The following is a 21,293-nucleotide window of genomic DNA, read 5'->3' on the forward strand; positions in this document are numbered from 1 at the left end:
ACTTTCCCTTGAACAGTTACTGTCCTCCCCACTCTGATTGCAAACTTCTGGCTGCACAGATTTATCAAAGTACACTTAGACATTTTATATATATATATTTATATATATATATATGTATGTATGTATATGTGTATATATATATATACACACACATACACGATATGGAGGCTGTAGGTCAAAACAAACTTGTATCTAGACATTGTTCCCAGCCATGGAGGAAACCTCATAGAGAACATCACTGATCATCAACTATGAACTGGCTAAATAAAAATGTTGATCCGTGTCATTAAAGGTATTTTGTGCATCTTTGCAACATATTCAAGTGTTCAGTAACAAAAAAAAGCTCTGAGGTGTTAATTAACCGTGTCATGGGTGATATAAAGCTGCATCAGTACCTATAAAGTGCCCTAGCGATTCAAGAGAATTGAAGTAATGAACAGAAATGCTCAGTTAGAGCTTTTTCCATATTTTATGTTAATCATTAGGGTAGAGCTGAAATTAGCTTTAATTGATATTAAGGGCTGAAAAAATTAATCCTCCGGAGAATGAGTCTCTTTAACCTTTAATGATGCAGTAAATAAAATATCCTGTCAACATTTGTGCAATAGTAAGGGTTTTCAAAATTCCATATCTGCATGGTGAGAGATTCAATATGCCCAGTTCTCTCTGTTACAGCAGATAAAGGTGATGTCAGGGCATACATCCAGCTACAAGTTTTCCATGTTTCCAAGCTATCTGTTATACCTGGATGTAATTCCCCACGCTGCCTTGTTACCTCTCACAGGGAGATGGAGAGAGGAAGGAAGGACCATGAGAACAAACCGAATTCTGCATTCTGGCATTCTCACTTGTGCAATTTCTGACTCACAGGCTTCTGATGCCAGAGGATGAGTAGAGAAACTGTAGAGGGTAAAGTAAAAGAAGCAACGCTGCCTCTTCTTCTTTTTAGGTGAAATACGCCTGATAATGCTTCATTTTTCACTTTAAAAGGCAAAGTGCGATTGCAAAGGACTTCAATACTTTGGGGACACTTAGTTTAGTAATAGTCAGGCCATTCTTCTATCTGTCAGGGCTCAGCCTGGGATTGGAACACCTAATAAGTGACTTGGTGAAGCATGCGAAATATTCCTCTGCTGTAAGCAGGAAACCTGCTTTTCATAAAATCCATTTGATCATTGCAATCAACTGGAAGTATTACATCATTTAGGCAAGTTACTGTAACATTGATGGTTACTCCGCTATTGTTAACTGAGGAACAGGAAACAAATCTCTCCACTTATAACCATTTTTGTCTTTTGTCAGGATTGATACAATAACAGTTCTCATATTGTGGGTTATATATCTCCTTTGGAAAGTTCCCATCAAGCCTTTCTCTATTGAGGGGAATATATTTCTGCATACTGATAGTAGGTATCCTGAGTGATTGGCCAATGCTGGTGTTTTACCAGGGTGCATGCACAGCCATAAAGGCTGGCCCTTCAGAAATAACTTCTCTGAGATGGTTGAAAAATCTTTAAGAAAAGCATATCGATGTAACATTGATTTTCTTCATTCTTTTATTTTTCCTTCCTTCTCAAGATTTGGGAGGATTTAGAGGAGGAAGTGAAACAGAAGTGTCATCAAAATTAATTTCTACCTGTATTGTGTTTGGAAGCTCTTTCTTTTGACCAAGACCCAGCTATCTTGGGACAACACATTGTCCCGGACCTACCAAAGATGTGTTGAAACAGTTAAAGGAATCAGCAAGGTCTAGATAAAGTAAACATGTTTTAGCAGTGGAAACGTTTGAAAGTCAAGTTAAATAGTGGTAAGTCTGTTTTAAAGAGAAAATGAGCAAACCAGTGAGAACCATCCTGCTGCATGCACAATGACCAGGACCAGCAGACTGGTGGCCAAGTCTCATCCAGTTCTGTGGGACGGTGGGTGAAGCCATTGGAATGACAGGGGCAGCCCTTATAAACAAAGTAATTTTATGGAGTTAAAACACAGAGGATCTAATTTTCTTCTAGAAGACTCATTACCATGATTTTGTTACACATTATTTATGGGCTGTTATGACAGTCCTGGCAGGTCATAATTGGCTGAAGCCAGAGAATTAGTCACATTTTTCACATTCAGAAGAATGATCTGTACAGTTACACTAATGACTTCATTCCTGGAGATGCCATGTGCTGGGTAGGGATTGTCTATCCAGGGGTACAGCTGGATTAACCCTTTTTGGTTGTGATCACCATACAAAGGTGTTTGATTTTTTTTGTTCCTGATGCAACAAAATTACGTTGAAGCAGTTCTTTGGCATGTAAGTGACTTGTTGCTTTTGTGCGGGTTTCTCCTTTCTTTTATTTTCCTTGAATCTGGCTTTAATTTTGTCTAGCACTATATTTTCTAAAGGGAAAGTGTGTTTTTTAACTAGTCTGACCATGCTGGAGCATCACACTCTCCGCCCAAGAGCTGCTGCAGCATTACAGCATTAATGCCCAGCTCTTGCACTGGAGGTTTTTAACCCCTGGTAAGAGATGAACAACAGTTTAAATTGTGGAAGGGCCTTATTGGCAGCACTTCTAACTGTGCCTTGTTGTGTACATTGCAAAACCCAAACAATTTTTCACAGATGATGATTCAGAAGGGAGCACTATAATTGTTTTATCTGCCTTTTGGGACAGCACAAGCTGCTAACTCTTGAATTAGAGCCTGGTGAACATTGCTGTATCTTCCTGAAAAATGGACAGCTTTAATTTGGGAATTTCCAGTGGTGAGGAATCCACTGCACTGTTGGTTGACCACTCCCAAACCCCTTAATTGCCATTGTTAAAGAATGGACATGAATTCTTGAATAAATTCGTGCTGTGTTGAATTGTAGCATTTGGATCATTTTGCAGTTTTGTCTGCAATCATGTGGGCACAGGAGAAAATTATAGACCATGATCTGGAAACTGTTGGAGTGAAGGATGCCAGGAGAAAGTTAAGGGGTGACTTGATCTGGTTTGCAGGTCTTGTGAAAGCCTTTCCCATTTTACAGCATCATTCTTGGTTTGAAGGTGTCAGGGCCGGCACAATATACTGGGGTTATCTGGTGTGAAATTCAGATCTAGGAGAACATCCCACTTGCTTTTTGATATTCTGTTTATGTGGGTCAGGGGTGGCATTAAGTCCTTTGGTCAAAGCATCGTGCTGGTGGCAGGACCAGCCCATAGGGCACAAGCCGTAGATGTGTCCAGAGCAGTTCAAGAGCAAAGCAGCTCATGCCAGGCTGACATCCCACCACGGGCAATGCGGACACCCCATCCCTGGCTCTGGGAGGATGCTACAAGCTCAGCTACAAGCCACATCCAGACAATTTCCCCAGGAGCAATGGTCCTCCTGCTGTCACCACCTCCCACGAGCTGCTCCTGTTACTCTCTGTCACTCCAGCACGGAAAAGGCTTCGCCAGTGCTGAACTGAAGGCAACCTCTTAATCAAACTAAGAGATGGGAGTTATAGTGTTTGTAAAATACTGTACAAATGGGAGGGTTTGATCGCATTAAATGAAGGATCAGATTCATTAAATTAAGTGGAAAGCAATGTACATGGATAATTTCAAGGGTTGAGGCTGAATACGGTTTTTAAATAGGAAGTGATCAGCCGCTATACACAACACAGAGCAGCTCTCTAACATTTTTAATGACAGTATTTGTACACACTTTAGTTTAATTAACACATGGCACGAGAGAGGTTTGGTAACTAGGATATAGTCTCACACCAGTTGCTCAATTATAACACCTGAAATTTCAAGCATACACAAAAAAGAACGTCACCCATCCCTGCCCAGCAAGGTCTGGCTATTTGAATTTCCATCTCACGTTGTTTCTCTCGGATGTGACAGTAATTCCTTCTCTCCAGATGGAGAAGTCCCCTTAGAAGTGGATGATCAGCTTCTCATTTGGATTTATTTCTCGTTTTCTGCAATCAAAATTAAGTGGGCTGTATATTGTCACTGCCCAGTGATTCACATTACATTTCTGACAGCTATGTTTATTAGTAAATATGTAGTAATAGCTTCCAGGATTAACTAGAGCAGATCATCTGTGTCTGTGTATGTGGGAGAGATTTCCCATGATGTGCAATCTCTTTGTTAGCATAGCACTCGTTAGACACCAGAGAACTGTTGCAGCCGCGGTTGGGTTTTACGCCTCTGCGCGCCCAGTATTGGTCCGGGGGACAATCTTCAGAACAATTGGCTTTTCTGGTTTTAATAGTCCCCTTGAATTCAGCTTGAGAGGGATCTGCAAATATAAGAGGAAAATCTACTTATTTAATTTGTCCATCTCCAAGTATAGGTTAAAGGAAAGAAATTTGGCCGCGGTTTGGACACAACTTGATCTGCAGTGCCTGAAGGCGCAAAGTAGCTGGTATTGGCACCCACCATGAGAAAACTGGCACCTGGGTCTTCATGTGTGAGTTTCAAAACATAACGAGCTCCTCACCTGAGTTTCTTTGCAGGTCTGGAAGGTGAAATGTTGCAATAGGGCAACGATGCCAACTTTCAGAGTCAGGAGAGCAAACCGCATCCCAAGGCAGTTCCTGGGACCAGCTCCGAAGGGCAGGTATGCATACGGGTCTATGGTGTCTTTGTTTTCCTTACTGAACCTGGATAATGACATGGTTGGGGAATAGAAATTAAGGCAGCCCAAACCCAGAAAGCTACATATCTGTATTACTTATCCAGATATCTATTGCTGGTGCCCTGCAGAGACCTGTTTGTTCTTTTGCTAAGGTATCTCTGCACGCCCCAGCAATTGGGTGCTGTGTCAGGGCCCTTATCTAGGATTGGGTGGGACCCCACTTCAGCATTTGAGTTTAATTCTGTCCATCCAGCACAGAAGTCAGGAGCAATGGGAGAATCTACGTGCTCTCCTGAAATTACTCATATTTTTCTATCTGTTGCATTTAGTGAGAGGAAAAGCAGGAGTTGTCTTGGTTAGGAGCAGCCTATGGCTTCAGTCTTGCTGGGAATGAGAGGTAGATACCAATTTTTAAAATAACCAACTAGGGAGAGGTTGTCTCTTCCTTGAAAACAAAGAGGGAAGGCAACTCTGGAAGGATCAACCCTACTATATTTTGTAGTAAAGCCTGAAGAAAACAGGTTCAGCGATTAAGATTATACAGAAAGGTGGATAGCAGTTACAAAAAAACCTCACCACCTACCAACTCTTGTAAGCAAGCCTCAAAACTGTGTACAAGACGTTGGGAGGTATCAATGTTATTCTCCCACTAGGATTATGTTATTTGAAACCCCATTTTAAGTTCAAAGCTCATTTTTTTCCTAAAATGATGTTCTCATGAGCCTGCAGTTTCTCATTGGTATTGTTTGAAAAAAGATAGGAAGAATACCATTAGGAAGCTAATCAGAGATTAATACTTAATTAGTATTTGAGGGAAAAGAAGCATGATGATTCTTCCCTTTCATTATGCTGTTTGTACCTTTCTGGTCTGAACTCCTCTGGTTCTGCAAAGTACTCGGGGTCAAGGTGCAGCACAGAGGCTGGAATCATAACAACAGTTCCTTTGGGAATGGTCACCCCATTTATTTCTACATCTTTCTTGCAGGTTCTCTCAATCCGTCCTCCAAGGGGGAAGAGCCGAAGGGTTTCATTCACTGCCATGTCAAGATAATCCATTTGCATCAATGCTTCATATGTGAGAGGAGCCTGTAGGACAAGAGAAAGGTGACCAGGTATGTTGGCATGAGGACCAGATTGTCCCAAAATGACTGCTGAGGCCAGAGCGTCCCCAGCCCCTGCTGCCCCAACTATGACTCAGACTTGCTGAAGAACGAAAATGCAAGGTAGAAATTGAATCATTGGTTTCATTTTCCATCCCTGAGTGGTGGAAATGCCTGGGAATCCACATCCACTTGTGCGTGGGTGCAGAGTGTGGCAAATAGGTTTGTGCAGTGGAGTGGCCTGGAAGGTTTCAACTGCCAAAATCACTACAGGGCTGAGTTGTTTCTGAGTGCGTGTGTCTTGGAGATGCTGGAACATCACAGGATGAGGGTGTTTAGGAGCTAAAGATTTCTCATTGTCTTGACTGAACAAGGAGGACAACAAGGTCAGAAGGTCTTCACCATCACTCAAGGTCCCCTTACCTTGTTGGGTAGAACAGTGTCGATTTCCTCCAGCAGTTTTTGCTGCACATCAGGATGCAGGGCAAGTTCATATGCCAGGTAACAGAGTGTGTTGCCGGTGGGCTCGTAGCCAGCAAAAATAAAGATGATTGCTTGTGCCAGGATCTCTGTGTCAGTCAGGGCTGTGAGGAGACAGGACAAGAGGAGATGAGCAAAACTGGTGTTGGCTGATGGTCTCCAGCAAGGAACTGGTTGGTAGCCATGAGTGGGGTTGAGGCAGGTTTGTTGTGGTTATTTTCTGATAACACATTCATAGCCACTCTACCTGTCTGGGAAAAGCCATTTGATAGAGGAGGCAGATGATTTCCTGGGTGTAAATGACTGATGCAGCAGTCCTACACCCTGGCGAAGGACCTGGGGGATTCCCCTTGGTCCTGGTGCTGGGGTGGTGACCCCATTGAGCCTTTCTCTAGGAAAGATCTCCCCATCTTCCCCTCGCTTTCAAAGCCCTTCTTCCTGTAGTGAATATCTGGTTGTTGTTACCTTTATTTGAGTGATTTTCTTTGTTGCTGGAGTGACTGGTTGAGTTCTGGGATTCGATCATCAGCTGCAGAAAATCTAATCTGCCCTGAGATGAAAAGCAGGAAAGTTTCTTTGGTGATAGGTCGCTCAAGGGGGAGCTCAGATAAACAAATTTCGTAGCCTGAGCACAATTTTTAAACTGAGAGAGTCCCCAAAATACACATGACATTCTTGTTGTAAAATATGACGCTTTCATATTATTTTGGAAACTTCTCTATCTTTGTCCTGAAGCCACTGGGTGTGAGAGCAGTGTCTTGAATGAATTTCAGGAAAGGGATCTGAACTCTAAAAGGGAGAATTTTGCCATGAAGTAGCTTCAATTTTTGAAAAGTGAGAGGGGAAGGCACAGCCATGAAAGGTGATATTGCTGCCCTTGTGCTGCTTACTCAGCTCTTATCCTCTGCCTAATCTTCTTCAGGGAGTCTCTTTGACTTACTACAAGTTTTGCAAACCCAAGCTTAATGCAGTTCTGCCGAGTCTTCATCTGGATTCAGCTTCAGATCATGGATGTACAAAGGCCACTTGCTAGGACCCGTCAGGTGAGGCTTTTCTGACACTATTGAAACCAAGTGTTTACGCTTAAGTAGATTCAGGGGTTTGTGTCTTTGTGCCTTGGTTTGATCTTTGATACCACCACCTTAATTGTTTCATTTAAGTGTATTTTCTGCCATAGTAGCTAGCAGATACATGCTTGCTTACCTTGTGAGCATGCTTTTCACGATCCTTCTTAATTTTGGAGATGGATCTTGCAAAGAAATCTACACTATCTTTGGGGAAGACGTTTACATTCATCTTGTCCAAAACAGGAATGAGGAATGGAAATGCAACTGAAAAACAAATTGAGAATAAAATCGCACACTGTAAACAAACTCCACCTCATATAAGATAGCTATGGATGTTACTGAGGAAGTAATTAGGCTGCTGAGAAATTATTTCCTCTCTTGATTTCTTTATCTTAGCAAAGCTTGAGCTTTGCATTTTTTACTCTTTCTATTTCTTATGATAGTTTGTCTTGACACAACCCTCTCCCAGGTTCCTCTGGGCATAACTGAGCTGGGTATAATCTTTGCTTTGAGATAACCAAAGCAGATGCCACCCTCTTTTTGAAGACACTGCTTTCTAGGGACAGGTTACTTCTGTGTATTGTGCAGCACTATGGCAGCAATGGGGCTCAGAAGAGAAATATTACAACTTCTGAATTCTTTTTTCCTGCCTGAACCATTCGCTGCCATGTTGTGCTCATGCAAATGTTTTCAAGTCTCTTTCAGAACATTTCATCATAGAGAAAGGATCTTGAGCTTGTATATAGATTCCTAAAAGCTACTGCACCAGAACCTCCTCTGTGCAAAGATCACAACTTTCCCCATGTTTTAGCAAGATATCTAATCTTGATTTAAGGTTGCAAGTGATTTAGGGTCCAACTCCATCATCATCACTGTAAGCTATTGTACTGCTAGGAAATGGCATGTAATTACAGTCCCTGCTAAGCATTCTCTTCCAGAAAATGCATTTCAGATAGCACCACTCTCCTCAAGCCTCACAGCTGAACTTGCTTTTCAACCTCAAATCATTTTCCAGCATTTATTTGGATATTGGCCGGGCTGTTCATGTGGTTCTTGCATTGTGAATGCCAAAAGTGGAAGAAGTTTTACCCACCTCATTTGAAGAGTTTTAGCATGAAGCTGACTATGAGGAAATGATGAGACACGACCCATTAGGACTTCCATTCTAGCTAGTGAAGTTATTTAAGCGATACTGTTAATGTACAGGATGCACCAGTCTGATATACTTGCTGAAGTCACCCTTCAGTTGTACCCTGACACCTGAATGAAATGTTCAACAAAAAATGTCATTTACATATGAAGATGAAGAGTGGATTAAAGAAGTCAAACTTCACAAAATTCTGCATCTCTCTGACAAAGGGGTCATTGGGGTTGTTCACGGAGTCCGTGTTCACACCGAACGAAGTGCTGGTGACAACATCCATGCTGTAGGCTCCAAAGATGCTGAGAAAAGATGGAAAAGTGAGACTGTGGTGAAATATTTGGACCAAGTGAATATATTTTTTTCTTAATACCTATGTGACATTCAAATATAAATTCTCATAAGACCTCCTGCCCTGATTTTGAAAAGGAAATTGGATATACAGTAACTGAAAAGCACTTATAGTGAAAGGGAGAGATTTTTTTAGAGAGCTTTGGTTTCAAACCTGCATGGGTTTTGAAATCGGACAGCTTTTCTGAGATTTTAAAACAGCATGTAGCTACATGAGCAGGTTAGTGCAAGGACAGCATGAAGCTCTCCAGCATTTTAGTTTCTTGGGAAGCATCCTGCTTCAAACACACCGCAAAAATAGCCTTGCTCAACCCAGCACAGCCTCCCCCCGACTCCACCCAGCAATGGGGCAAGCGATGGATGAGCCGGGCTCTCAGCTATCCCTCGTTTCAGAGGTCTGGTTTACTCGGTGAGTGATCTGCATTGCCAGTAATGAATGAACCGCAGCACTTGCTAACAAGGTTTGCTGCTTAGCCTGCTGCTCCTACCAGCTACTTACTCCTTTACAGCTAGAGTGTTGTCCTTTTCCACTCGCTTATGAACATTTTTCACCAAAGATTCCCCATAGTGCTTCATTATAGGGAACATCTGTAACAAACCAGAGATGCTCACTTAAGTATAGTACATTATACCTCTTTAAGACAGACTTACAAAACTGTAGGGAGTTTCATGAATAGTTACAAATAAGATCTTTCTGCTAAGATTTTATTTTAAGCCTTTTTTAAAAAACTTTAAGTTAGGCATAGATTAAACAGGCCAGCTCAGTTGCCAGGCTCTGTGACCATCTCAGCCTGGAAATACTGTCTAATGACTTTCTAATTCAGTTTGTACCTGCTCCTCTGAGTTTTACCTCCTTTAGTTTCCCACTGGTGAAAGTTGGCGAGAGCACAGTACGAAGCCTCTTCCACTGTTCATCTTCAGCTATCGAGACAGCGTTTTTCAGCAACCCTGCTAGATCTAGAGACTGAAGGGGAAAAAGACAAGGTGTTAACCCCAGGAAAGACAGCGTTTTCCTTGCAAGGGTGGGAATGCAGCATGCAAGCCCCTGCCCAGACTGTTTCAGGGTCATTACCACTGGTAGCAGGCTATGACCTTAGACTCTCTCAGGACACACGTACATAAATAACCCCCTTTCCTGCAGTAAAAATCAACTGTGAGATGCCGCTTCCATATCCATAACAAGTAACCCAACAAGTCCCACACCCAGGTGTACGTGTGCACCCACACCCAACGGTGTCACCCAGCCTCTGCACCCAAGCTGGAAGCTGCAGGGTGGCACATGGGCCAGCTGGACCCTTACCAATTCCTGTGTGCTCACATAGATTCTTAAATTTATTCCTAGATATGTATATATAGGTGTGAGAGCAGAATTTGTCTGATATGCAGGCAAATATCTTCTGCTGTCAGGCTGGGTACGCAGTCCCCAGGCTGTAAGGCAGGGGAGCAGTGACATACAGTGGCCATTTACAGAAGTCCCTCTAGTGTAGTCACTCATCCCCGGTGGGAAACACTGCTACATGCTTGTGTCCTCCTGTACTTTGTTTTTTGGACTCTGTGGTACATCATGATGCTTCTGCTCTTACCCTCCGGTTGGTAAAGGTGGAGTAACACTCTTTAACCAGCACACTTTTAATGATCTGGGTGTCTGTGACAGCCAACACGGGTTGCCTGCCATCATAAATCCTGGTGGGAGGGAGAAAAGGACACAAATAAACAACCCCAGGTAGCTGAAACGCAAGGCTTGGCTGATGCCCAAGAAACAAAATACATTAAACCAATGCTCCTCCATCACCAGCCTGGCTGTTCTGCAGATGCCTAAGTACAGAAATGTAGAAATTAGAGATGGAAAAGTACTCTCAGGCCTTCTTCCATCTGGTTTTGTAAATGATAAAGCGGGCTAAACACCTTCCAAATTCACTGGGAAATGAACAGGGCTCAGTCCCTCATAGGACCAGATATTAAATGAAGCAAGTGTCTTCACTTTCTCCGCTGACTCTCCGTGTTTTTCCAGGCACTTAAACACATTACAGTATTAGAAGGAAACTTGTTTGACCCCCTTCATGCTCTTGAGTTGCGTGTCTGGAGACTTGGGCTGACAGCACTGAAATATCCTTGGAGATGAAACTTGATCCCTGTTTTTGTCTTTTTAAGCTGTCAATTCTGAACACTTTCCTGGAACAGATGCAGATGAAGCAGATTTACATGCTTTCCCCATTTGTGTAAAGAGATCTTTTCCAGACTCCGTTTTTTTGAAGTTGCTATAGGGACTGATGGATATGTTATAGAGGATATGCACAAGTTTGTAGCCCAAGTTATAACAGCAGCAATAAAAGCCATGGGAGATGTCCGGAGCAGAGCAGCGATAGCTGCACTGGCTCGACCAGCAGCACAAGGAAGTCTCAGGCTTTGGATCTGCTCCTTCACTTGGTGTTGGGAGTCATGTTGGTAAACCAGAAGAACTCGAACTCCCAGTTCCAGGTCCTTCCTTAAGTAAACAGTAGCTTTGCTGCTGATTTTGTTAGGAGTGGGTGAGGGCCTTTTGTTCTCAGCTTTAAAATGGCTAAATGGCTTTCATAGCATAGGTCAGAGCGATTTCCATATAGCACAACAGCTGCACAGCCCTGCAATCATCAGGCTTTAACACAAGCCCCCTATCATAATTGTACTAATAGTGCTGGTACCATCAGGGCTGCAGGTAGAGAAAAGGGACCTTTCCTAATGACTTCTTTTCTCCCCTTTGTATGGATGCTGTTTTTACCTTAAGAAGAGGTCAGTGATTCATACTTACCCCCAGATTTTCCCGTATTTCCGGTAGCACTCAGCATCAAATTCGAATACACCCTGTGGAAAGCAATTTAAAAATGAACTCTGAGAGGATGCAGCGGAGGGGATGAAGTTGGAGATGGTGGCTTGGGAAGAGCACCTGTCAGCTCATGTTTAGAGCTGCCTTCTGAGTTCTACTCTCCAAAAACATGATGAAGGACAGCATGAAAGTATAATGCGTTGTGAAAGAGCTGTTTACCAGGACCCTGGCAAAGGGCAGTGGTAAAACAGCCACCCATAAGTGCTGGTTGGGTGATGCTGTAAAGGCAGAGCCCCAGTGACTGTGTCACTGAGCCCTTATTCTGCGCTGGCCTTTGCACAACCTGTGTGTTAGAGCAGAGCTTGGCATTTGGAGATAACTTATCGTCACCATGTATTTATTTAGCTGTAACTGTATGAGCAAAGGCTGATAATTCCGGGGCCAGGAAAGCTTCAGTCACTTACTTTGCGATATTCCAGGGTTGTCCCAACGAAAGGCAGAGGCCTTGGTCCAGGAATACCCAGCTTCTTGAAAAAACCAAATGGCCAGGTCCCATATCTGTGGGACAGAAAAGACAAGTGCTACATCACCATGTCATTGGGACTGTGAGCTCTCCTAAACCCAGACACTGCTGCAACATCCCTTTGGCTCTAAGTAGTAGAGCATGTTGGTCTGGGAGTTTGGAAAACGTGATCCAAAAGAAAATTGCCCTATAAATATATTTAATAAACATGGCAAGGTTCAGTGCTGCCACACAGAGCTTCAGAGAGATCACCTGGACGTCAAAGCAGCTGTCACCTAAAGGCATTGGTGCTCCGGTGGGTACAGGACATTAAAGCCTCTACTAGAAGTCAGAAGAGCTTGCTGCCAACCACAGGAGAGACAGAAAAGGGAGCTGGAAGGAGGAACACCAAGCTTACATGTTTTTACTGAAGAGAAATCAAAGCAGTGCCAGAAGTGATGTCCCAAATAGGGCTTTTGTCAAGCTGCACTTTAATTTCATGTATTGTGCTCCCTCCCCTTACCCTGGCGTTAGCTCAGCGGTGTGTTAGGAAGTCTTGTCTTGATGGTTTTCTCTTTAGATTTTATTGACAGCTTTGCAGATTTCTTTCCTCTGAAGCACCCTTTTTGGCAGCTCTAAAGTTATTACTTCTACCTCAGGGGCCTTCTGTTTCTCGACAAGGGCCTGGGCTGCAGCCCTTTGAAGCTCATCTTTGGCTGTGTTGAAAGAGCTCCTCAAAATATTGGTTTTTGGTTAGTAGCTGCAGCTTCCCAAGTGACCAGTTCATTGCGGAAGGGATGTAAAGCTGCAAACATTTGGCAGAGGGATGTTAGAGATCCTCTTTGGGCTATGTAGCAGCAGCTTCTCAGCCAGTGTCTTGGGAATGCTGGCCTGAAAAGCCAGAGTCTAGGCTGAGACTTAGTGGGGAGTTCCCTTGCAATTAGTAAGATGTTTCTAGATCTGGGGAACCCCAAATGAGACCAATTCGCCCCAGCGCAGGTTCTGTCAGACCACAAAAGTGGATCTCATTTTATAGTCCAAACACAGCAGGCGAAAAACCCAGGGAATTAGTTGTTTGCAGGTGCAGAAAGGTTTCGCAGAACTCAGTTTGTCAATGTTTAACCTTTTCTGTCGAAAGATAATTAAGTACTAGGTATAAAATGTTTGTGGATTCTCATTTGTAATGTTTATGGGCAGCTGGGGCTGCAGGAGGACCAGGAGATGCCAGGCTGGGCTGGTTACAGAGCCCAGAAACGCTATAGGAAGGTAGGCTAGGCTTAATCCATTTGAATACATGGCCAGAAAAGCGGAGTCTGATGCTCTTACAACCAAAACATGACAAAGTTTTCTGCAGGCTGAACAGAGCCATTCAGCAGAAAGCCAGACAATAATCATTACGTATTCTCACCATGGATGTGAACCAGAAATGCCTGATATTCCTTCATGTGTAAACTGGAGCAGCATTGCCCCAGATGGGCAAGAAGCATCTGAACAACCTGCCTGTGCTAATAGGCAGAGAAATTTCTATTTCAGCTCAGATATCAGAGCACAAAGATCTGGGCTTAGTCTCTTTTGCCACAAAAAAATTGCAAGTGGTTGCAGAAGGTGGGAATGTGGTAACCAGCAACTTTAGATGGCCAAGGAGTTATTGAAGTACAGGTGCTTAGGTCAATAATGAGGATGGGGTTTGGGGTTTTTTTGGAAGTATCTGCCCCAAACAGGCTTTAGAGTAGTCCAAATTAAAGGAAACAGTTAAAAACAAACAACACCACACAGGCTAAAAGTTTGAGTTTACTGAACCGCGGTGCTTGGAGCATCACCAGAGCAGACAAATGGATTGTGCTCATGCACACCGCATTAATCATTAAGGTTTATGGCTAGTAACATGCTGTCTCTGCCTAAGGGCTTGTCAACGCTACAAAATTTGTCAGTCCAGCCTTGTTGGATGGGGCTGCTGGTGGAGATGCTGCACGTCCCAGCAGAAGGGGCTTTCCAGCCAGCCCTGCTATGCTGCAGTGCCGAAGAGCATCAGCAAAGCAGACAAAAGTGTTTTCTCACTAGCATGGCTCCTTGGAAGCAGTAGGATACACTTCTGCTTGATGGACTTTGTCTGAAAAACCAGGAGCAGAGAGCTGACCTTGCTCTGGGCTTCATTGCTTCCCCAAGCAAGGGTGAGCTGTGGGGACGGCCATGGGATGCTGTCCCCTGGTCCAGATGCCCGTGCATGGAGCATCTTACCTGGGCACTGCAGAAGGAGTCAGAATAAGAACTGATCCTAGGAATGCTCTTTTTCTGGTGTCTTTCTGCTGCTCTCCACCTTTGTGGGTCGTGCAGTGGGGTCACTTACTGCCTGCTCCCCTCCATAGGGCACAGCCTTCCTTAGACTGTATTTTTGTGGATAATCACCTGGCAGATTGCGATCCTCGCTGAAGCCAGCACCCTGCTAGTAACAAATGCTTGGCACCATTACTATTTGATTATTGCCTTGATGCTTAGCAGCAAGATCATAACAGTGCATGGCAACACTCCAAACCTTGGAGAAACATCATGTGTCTGTAAGGTCTTTAAACTTCTCAGCTACTTCCCAGAGCCTTATTAGAGGCTGGAAATCCAGAAATCACACCTACCTGTTTGCTCTTCAGCAGACTAGCTGCATGAAAATAAAGAATGGTAAGAACAAGAAAACAGCATAAGCAAAGGACCAATAAAGAATATTTTACTCACACGAACAGGAGGGCTATGAAAATAAGTAAAATGGCCCATGTCTCTGTAGAGAAGAAGGGAAGGTCCATTTGGATCCTTCTCTGGTTGGCTTTGAGTTCTGCCTTGTTGTGTTTGTCCCGGGTCTGTGGGAAATAAGAGCGTTTTGAAATGTGCAGTTCTTATGTGTGCAATCGTATGATTTAGGGGCTGTCCTTCTGTCGTGAAAGAGGAGGAGTCGAAGGCAAAGGTAACAAAACATGCTAATCTGAAAAACGTGATTCATATGATAGATAAATGCTTGGCTGAACTGTCTAAGGTTCAAAACATGTAATACATACATTGCCAGGCATTTTGGCGAGTTTCTCTGTTGTAATAGTAAGTAATAACTGGTTTTGTACTGAGTAATGCTCCTGGGCTCCTACACCAAAATAAATAAAACCAAGGTACAATGAAAAGGTAAATCCCAAAGCAAGTGTCAGAGTTGGTTTGCAAAAGGAAAAGAGAAGTGAAAAGGTTATTCGTATATTGTATGACAAGATCTCTTCTGGCAGCTGAATTAACTCTGGAAGAGTTTAAGATTTTCTTTGTGTGTGTGCTGTGAAGAGCAAGCGCTGCCTGGGGTGGGTCAGAAGCAGCTGCTAACAAAGGCAGGAATCTGTCCCCTATACAGACTTTATACAAGTCCACCTTGTTCGCTGGCTTGTGACCGGGTGTTTCATAAAAGAAATATCGTCATTCCACAACAGTAAGCAGTTAAAGTACCACATTTCCAAAACACTAGCTCATGACTAATGAATAAAAAGAAACAGCGTCCACCCTTCCCCAGCAGCTGGCAAAAAGACAAAAGCAGGGGGAAAGCTCAGATTTGGTAATGGTTCTCCTGTAAGGATGGTGCAGAAAAGGTATGGGCGTGCTAAGAGAAGAGTGTGATGGTGGAGAAAAGTTTGGATGGTGTTTGTTAGTGGCCATAATGTTAAGGCAAGAGGCTTTATGGTTTGCACAGATGTGTGCTACAGTATATTTAGGGCTTTGTTCAGCATTTAAAAATGAGCGATTCCCTTCCTACCGACAGAGGTGCTGTTTTCAAAAGGAAGTTTACGGACTGCACTGGGTACAAATAACTGGGTGTTACAAATCTATAGCACATCCAGTGCCTTGTGTCTTCAAGGATGTTGCTGTGATTGATGCTGTTTGACTGATAAGTGGACATAGTCCACATGGTGATACGAGCCATGTTCTGAGAGTCATCATTCAGCTATCTCAGCAGCATTTGTATCTCCTTTCGTCTTTGCCTGGCCTTTGCTCTGACCTTCAGAGACAACCCAGTTGTAGATTATTTTGTAATAAACACAGTCTACTTTAGTTTGACATGAACGGGCATGTTCACGATGTAGTTATTATACAAGTCTGCATCCGGTCCTACCTTGCTTGATTCAGAGATGTTTAAAGAACATGGAATTAAATAGGTGCTTTCCCATTCAGGAAACTGTCACAGCAGTGGTTGTTTTTCCCCTTTGCACATTTTGACATAGCCTTGAATTCTGAGCTCACTGGGCACCAAATCTCACTGACTCACCATGTTGGGTAATACAAGTCAATAGAGTTTATTCAAGAAATAAGTTTGCTGTAGGGAGCCTCCATCCTCAGTAAAAATAGGCCTCAATCCTTGTCCTGTTTCGGTCATTTCGAAGGGTAAAAATAGTCTCTTGAAAAACTTGTAAAAAAAAATAGGTGCAAAATCTTGTTGCTGGTTTTGCATTGAAGTCTTATGATCTCTGCCAAATGGACTGTGCCTGTTGATTTCAAACAAACAGAAACCCACCATCCCTTTGAGAAAGAGGATAGATAAACATTCTGTGCCAGAGGAAAGTCAATGACGCAGGAACAAATGATTGATTTTTTTCAGGTCACAGAAGTCCAGCTCAGAATTGGGTTTGTGCCCTAATGCACCCTGTATTAAAACTGTAAACCTCCAGCTCTGGGCTGTGGTGTCCCCTAAACTACAAACCACCAGGAGGCCATGTTTGAGAAGCAGCTTGGGCACCTTCAGATTGGGGAGCCTGGGGAAGCCTTCTCTTCCTGCCCTCCATCTCTGGGAGGGAGGAGAAACATCAGCTGTTGGGCATCATTTTCAGCCAAGACTGAAGCCCACCTTACAGAAATGGTGAGAAGGGGGAGAACTGCATGACCGGTCTACACCTTCCCTTCCAAGCCAAGGTCTCTGGATACAGCTGCACTGGCACATCACAGTTGTCCCTTCACCCTACTTAAGTCCTTTAGACACATCTTACTCCTGACCACCATGGGCTTTTAGGCCCACGCTCTGCTTCTCGTGGACGTTTTGAAGTGCACTGCATCCCATCACAGGTTTTGGTGAGCACATCACCCCAGGTGTCTGCTGGCAGAGACACACTGCTCAGGGACATGAGAAGGTGCAATTACACCCATGGGAACAGCCTGCTAGTGACACAACAAGTGTCATTCATGGGTGACAACGTCACACACAATGTGCAGTGCATGGTGGGTATGCAACGCTCACCCTCATCATTTAGGCTGCTGTACCGTATGGTAATTCTCACGTTGCCACTGTGCTTCCAGAACAGCCACAGGCTGAGAGGTTTAAAAAGCCAAAGTTTGCAGCAAATTCAGAAGAGGCTTGAGCTGCTTTTCCATTTTTAATGCCCTTAAGTAGCTCAGATTAATGGATTACTGGCTTTCAGAAAAGCAAAATAACACAGTGTTGTTGTTTGCAGTGTAATGAAAGGAGTGCTCCTAATCCAGGTTGTGAACAAGGTATGTGGAGCAGGGGGGATTTCTTGTATAATAGTGCCTGAGGTCTAGGCAGTAAAATAGAAGAACATGTATTTCTTCCACAAGCTGTGAAACCAAACGATGTAGGGTAAGAAAAACGCCGTGGAATAGCAATTATGACTGGGCACAGGTGTGGAGAAGAAAGAGCAGCTGAGAATAGAAAGAGCTGTTGGGGAAAAAAGAGTCACAGTGGGCAATATTTGGTGTTTGTGATGGAAAGGACTGCACGGGCATACGGACGCCCAGGCTGGGTAAGCCTGAATCTTCAGGTCTAACACACCTTTGAGTATGATCGTGAAAGAGATTCTCCTGAGACACTTCGGGAAATGTGTTTTAGATTCCCAGGGTTGGACCCATTGCAGTAGAGACTCTGCAGTTCTACTTGGGATACAAATATTGCTGGGGAGTTGTATCATTATGGAATACTTTAAACTCTATGGACGTGGATTGTAAAAAATGCTACCAATCATGTAGAACTCAGATAATTTCTGTGGGGGAGATGGCAGATTCCTGCAGTGGAGAAACACTGACAAGCAGTGGAACTGGTTTAGCTTTGGTGTTGATAAGTAATTCAAAATATTCTAGAAGAACAGTTAGGAGCAAAATTACCTTATGCTGAAATAAGTGCAGTCTTTTAGTTTAACGTAAGTATAAACAAAAATAAGCTTGTGACTAAGGGTCTCTTTTTCAAGAGGATGAATTAATTAAACAAACCAATGGAAGATCTCAGGGCCTTTAATGCAGACTGTGCCCAGCTTCCTTTTCAAGTCAACGGTGCTAATATTATCAGCCAGTTTTATGCCAAGAGATTTGCAGGAACAGATTTACAGTCAACTGGCTGAACAGCCACTAAAAAGGATGCTCAGAATAAACCAATCAGATAGGAGGCGGAGGAAAAAAAAACCCCACGACTTTGTAATTCAGGGTATGCTATTATATGCTCTGCTCATAAGATCTTCTGGGATGGCAGCTCATTCCTGTGCCCAATTTGGAGCAGCCCAGTACTTGAACACACCAGCTCACTGGGGTCCAATTAAGGGGGCATCCAGTGCGACGGTGGCAATTGTTGCCCCCTTGGAGACATGTCTCCCAAAACCTTTGTTTGTTTAGTCTAGCAAAATGATAGCTGGGCTGGAAGGTGGTTGCTGTAAGATAAATGCCAGGTAGAAGAGCTATTTAATCACATTATGATGTTGGCACAGAGACAAATGGGTATAACCCAGCCACAAATAAATGCTGGGCTGGAAATGAGCACAATGCTGGCCTAGAAAGCTCAGGAGTCTTCCCATCATGGAGTTTAAGGAAAAAAAAAAGCTCAGATAATGTAAAATGGGGCTAGGTAAGACAGCTGCTGGTGGGAGAGGGGAGCAATACTTTACATTTCTTACCAGTGCTCTCCTGCCAGAGCTATGTGAGGAGTTCATTTTCTGCATAGGCAGAAGATGTGGGGAGGAAACTATTTGTTTTCCCTGATACACAGTGGTTCAGTTACCCACAGGAAAGTGCTTCATAATGAAGGCTACTTTTTGTTGTCAGTGGTTAAAATATTGATACACTGCTGCTGGATAAAAAATCAATATATTTGGAGGGGTCTGTAATGATATTTATGTAGTTCAGTATCTAGATGACTGATGCCCTCCTGCACATAGATTTCCTTGGGATTTAAAAAGCTCACAAGAAACCTCCACAGAAAAGTAATTAATTCCCCTGGATGTTTTGTTCCATATACTGAGCTTTGGAACTACACGGAAACTAGGACATTTTTCAGATTTTTTTTTTTTCAGTTAAAGTAATATCCCTGATACATACCAATCTTCCTCCATAATCTTTACAATATATCCTTATATTCCTTTTCATTCTAAGAAACCACAGCTACAAAAGCTGTGTGATATGTGGACGGCTAATCTGTGCGCTACATTCTTTTGCTCAATCAAATACAAACGTCTGTTTGAGGTTCTTTCTCTTTAACCTTACAAAATGAGTTAAGAAAAAATAAAGTATCCTGCTAGAATAGCTCCACACGTGACTTCTTACCTATGATGCAATGAAAGACAAGGTTGCATCCCACAAGGGAGCAACAACAGTCCTGGACAAATGCAAACTAGGAGAGGGATATTTCCAATGCAAGGTGTAAGATCATGTTCTTTCCTGCTCGTTGCAGGGAGGATGCACTGATGAGGCAGCTGTGTGCGAGTGTTGCTGTGTTGCACCATAATTTTGGCAAAGTCATTCCAAGAAGCGTCTGTGCGTGTCATTGCCCAAGCAGACTTCTGCATCGGTATGTCCCAGCCCGGTGAAGTCAGCGCACTTGACTCATTCAGGGCGATGAATCTTTTAAAGGGTGACAAATCAAACTGTTCATCCGGAGTATAAGGATTTGGAGATGCAAAGAACTGCATGAAATTGTGCCTAATGCAGGAATAACATCATGTCTTCAGTCATTGTCCCGGCCACCGCCCCAGCTTTCCACAGGGTGACCTGCTCTGATTTTAGCTCACCAGGTTCAGCTCCGCCATGGCTGTAGTGACACAAGTTTGTAAGGATCCCGAGACTCCAGCATTTGTAATAAAGTAAACCAGAATCCTTTCTCAGTGTGCTTTTAGATCACAGATCACTTGCCTTTCCACCATCAAATCAGAGGGGTTTGCTTTCTCTAGTGCTTGTCGGTGGACTGCAGGAGACAAAGTTGTGCAAAAGTGGTCAGCGTCAGGGCTGTCATGTATGAAGGTTCATGGAAGGGGCTGTACATGATAACAAAGATATTTCTTTTTTAATGCATTTCACCTAAATATGAGTGTTTCCAAACTGCAGCTCCCTCACCCCCACTCCCTCTGGTCAGCTACCTGATCTGCTCCCAGCTACATGTAATGCTGGAGAAGGATTATCTCAAGGTTATCTTCATATCACATGTCAGCGTATCCTGTTATATACCCTTTTTTATTTGTTTTCTAAATAGCATTTCCTCAGGGTCTAAAGTTTCAGCTTTGACTCAGACCTTTTTATTGTTATAAGTAAATGGGATTATTTGGAGAACCAGTTGCTAAAATTATCTTACGTGAGCAAAACACATGGGCCGTCTGAGTTATACAGGTTGTTGCCTAAATCACTCTGTGATAAGTCCTTTTTAGTATGTATATGCATTTGTGTTAAGACAGTTACACTGCCAAAAAAAGAAAAGTAGTGTCTGGAAATGAGTCTGAGAGGTCAAATGAGTTTTAAGTACATAGGAGCATGGACCCAGGTCAAAGACCTTCTGGAACTGACTTATCTGAACTCATGCGAACCGGTCGTTTGGGATGTCACAAGTTCTGATTTCATGTCCATGTGTGAAAACATCTCTCACTGCCCGATTTGGCCACACAGTTTACTTTGTTGAATATTTAACCAGGTACTAGTCTCTGTGTCAGTATTCAAATGGCTGAGCCTGGAAATCCATGACAGAAGTGTGCGAGAGGATGGGTCCCACCAGAAAAACCCCCACCAGTCCCAGTAAGCATCTAGTTTCTCCAAACCAGGCAACTTTTATTTGAGCTTTCTATGCTTTTATGCAATTTCGTGCCTCTCTAGCTTCTGACCTATCCACCCCAGCTCCCCCTCCCTGCAGGAGGCAGCGTGGCTGTGTGCACAATGCTTGCCTTGGTCAATGAGGGCATCTCCAGCCCCGAAGCCTCCAATCTTTTGGGCACTTTGAGAAGCGGAGAGCTTATCTTTGCAGCAAGGAAGCTTGTGCTGC

The 21,293-nt window shown here is 43.4% G+C and overlaps 1 protein-coding gene across 1 annotated transcript; it reads right to left on the bottom strand.

The window, feature by feature from the left end:
- Positions 1-4,152: 4,152 nt before the first annotated feature.
- On the bottom strand, positions 4,153-20,076 carry LOC309445673 (cytochrome P450 3A21-like; the record flags this gene model as incomplete). The annotated part of the gene is made up of 14 exons (XM_082064676.1): positions 4,153-4,263; positions 4,465-4,627; positions 5,462-5,688; positions 6,126-6,286; positions 6,648-6,732; positions 7,386-7,513; positions 8,544-8,692; positions 9,241-9,329; positions 9,592-9,705; positions 10,325-10,424; positions 11,530-11,582; positions 12,009-12,102; positions 14,771-14,892; positions 20,059-20,076. 14 exons carry the CDS (start codon positions 20,074-20,076, stop codon positions 4,165-4,167), a joined length of 1,602 nt encoding a protein of 533 aa, XP_081920802.1. The 3' UTR covers positions 4,153-4,164.
- Between the last annotated feature and the right edge of the window lie 1,217 nt (positions 20,077-21,293).

Source organism: Streptopelia decaocto (genome assembly GCF_964273445.1).
Source record: "Streptopelia decaocto genome assembly, chromosome: 13".
In the NCBI taxonomy this organism is placed as follows: Eukaryota; Metazoa; Chordata; class Aves; order Columbiformes; family Columbidae; genus Streptopelia; species Streptopelia decaocto.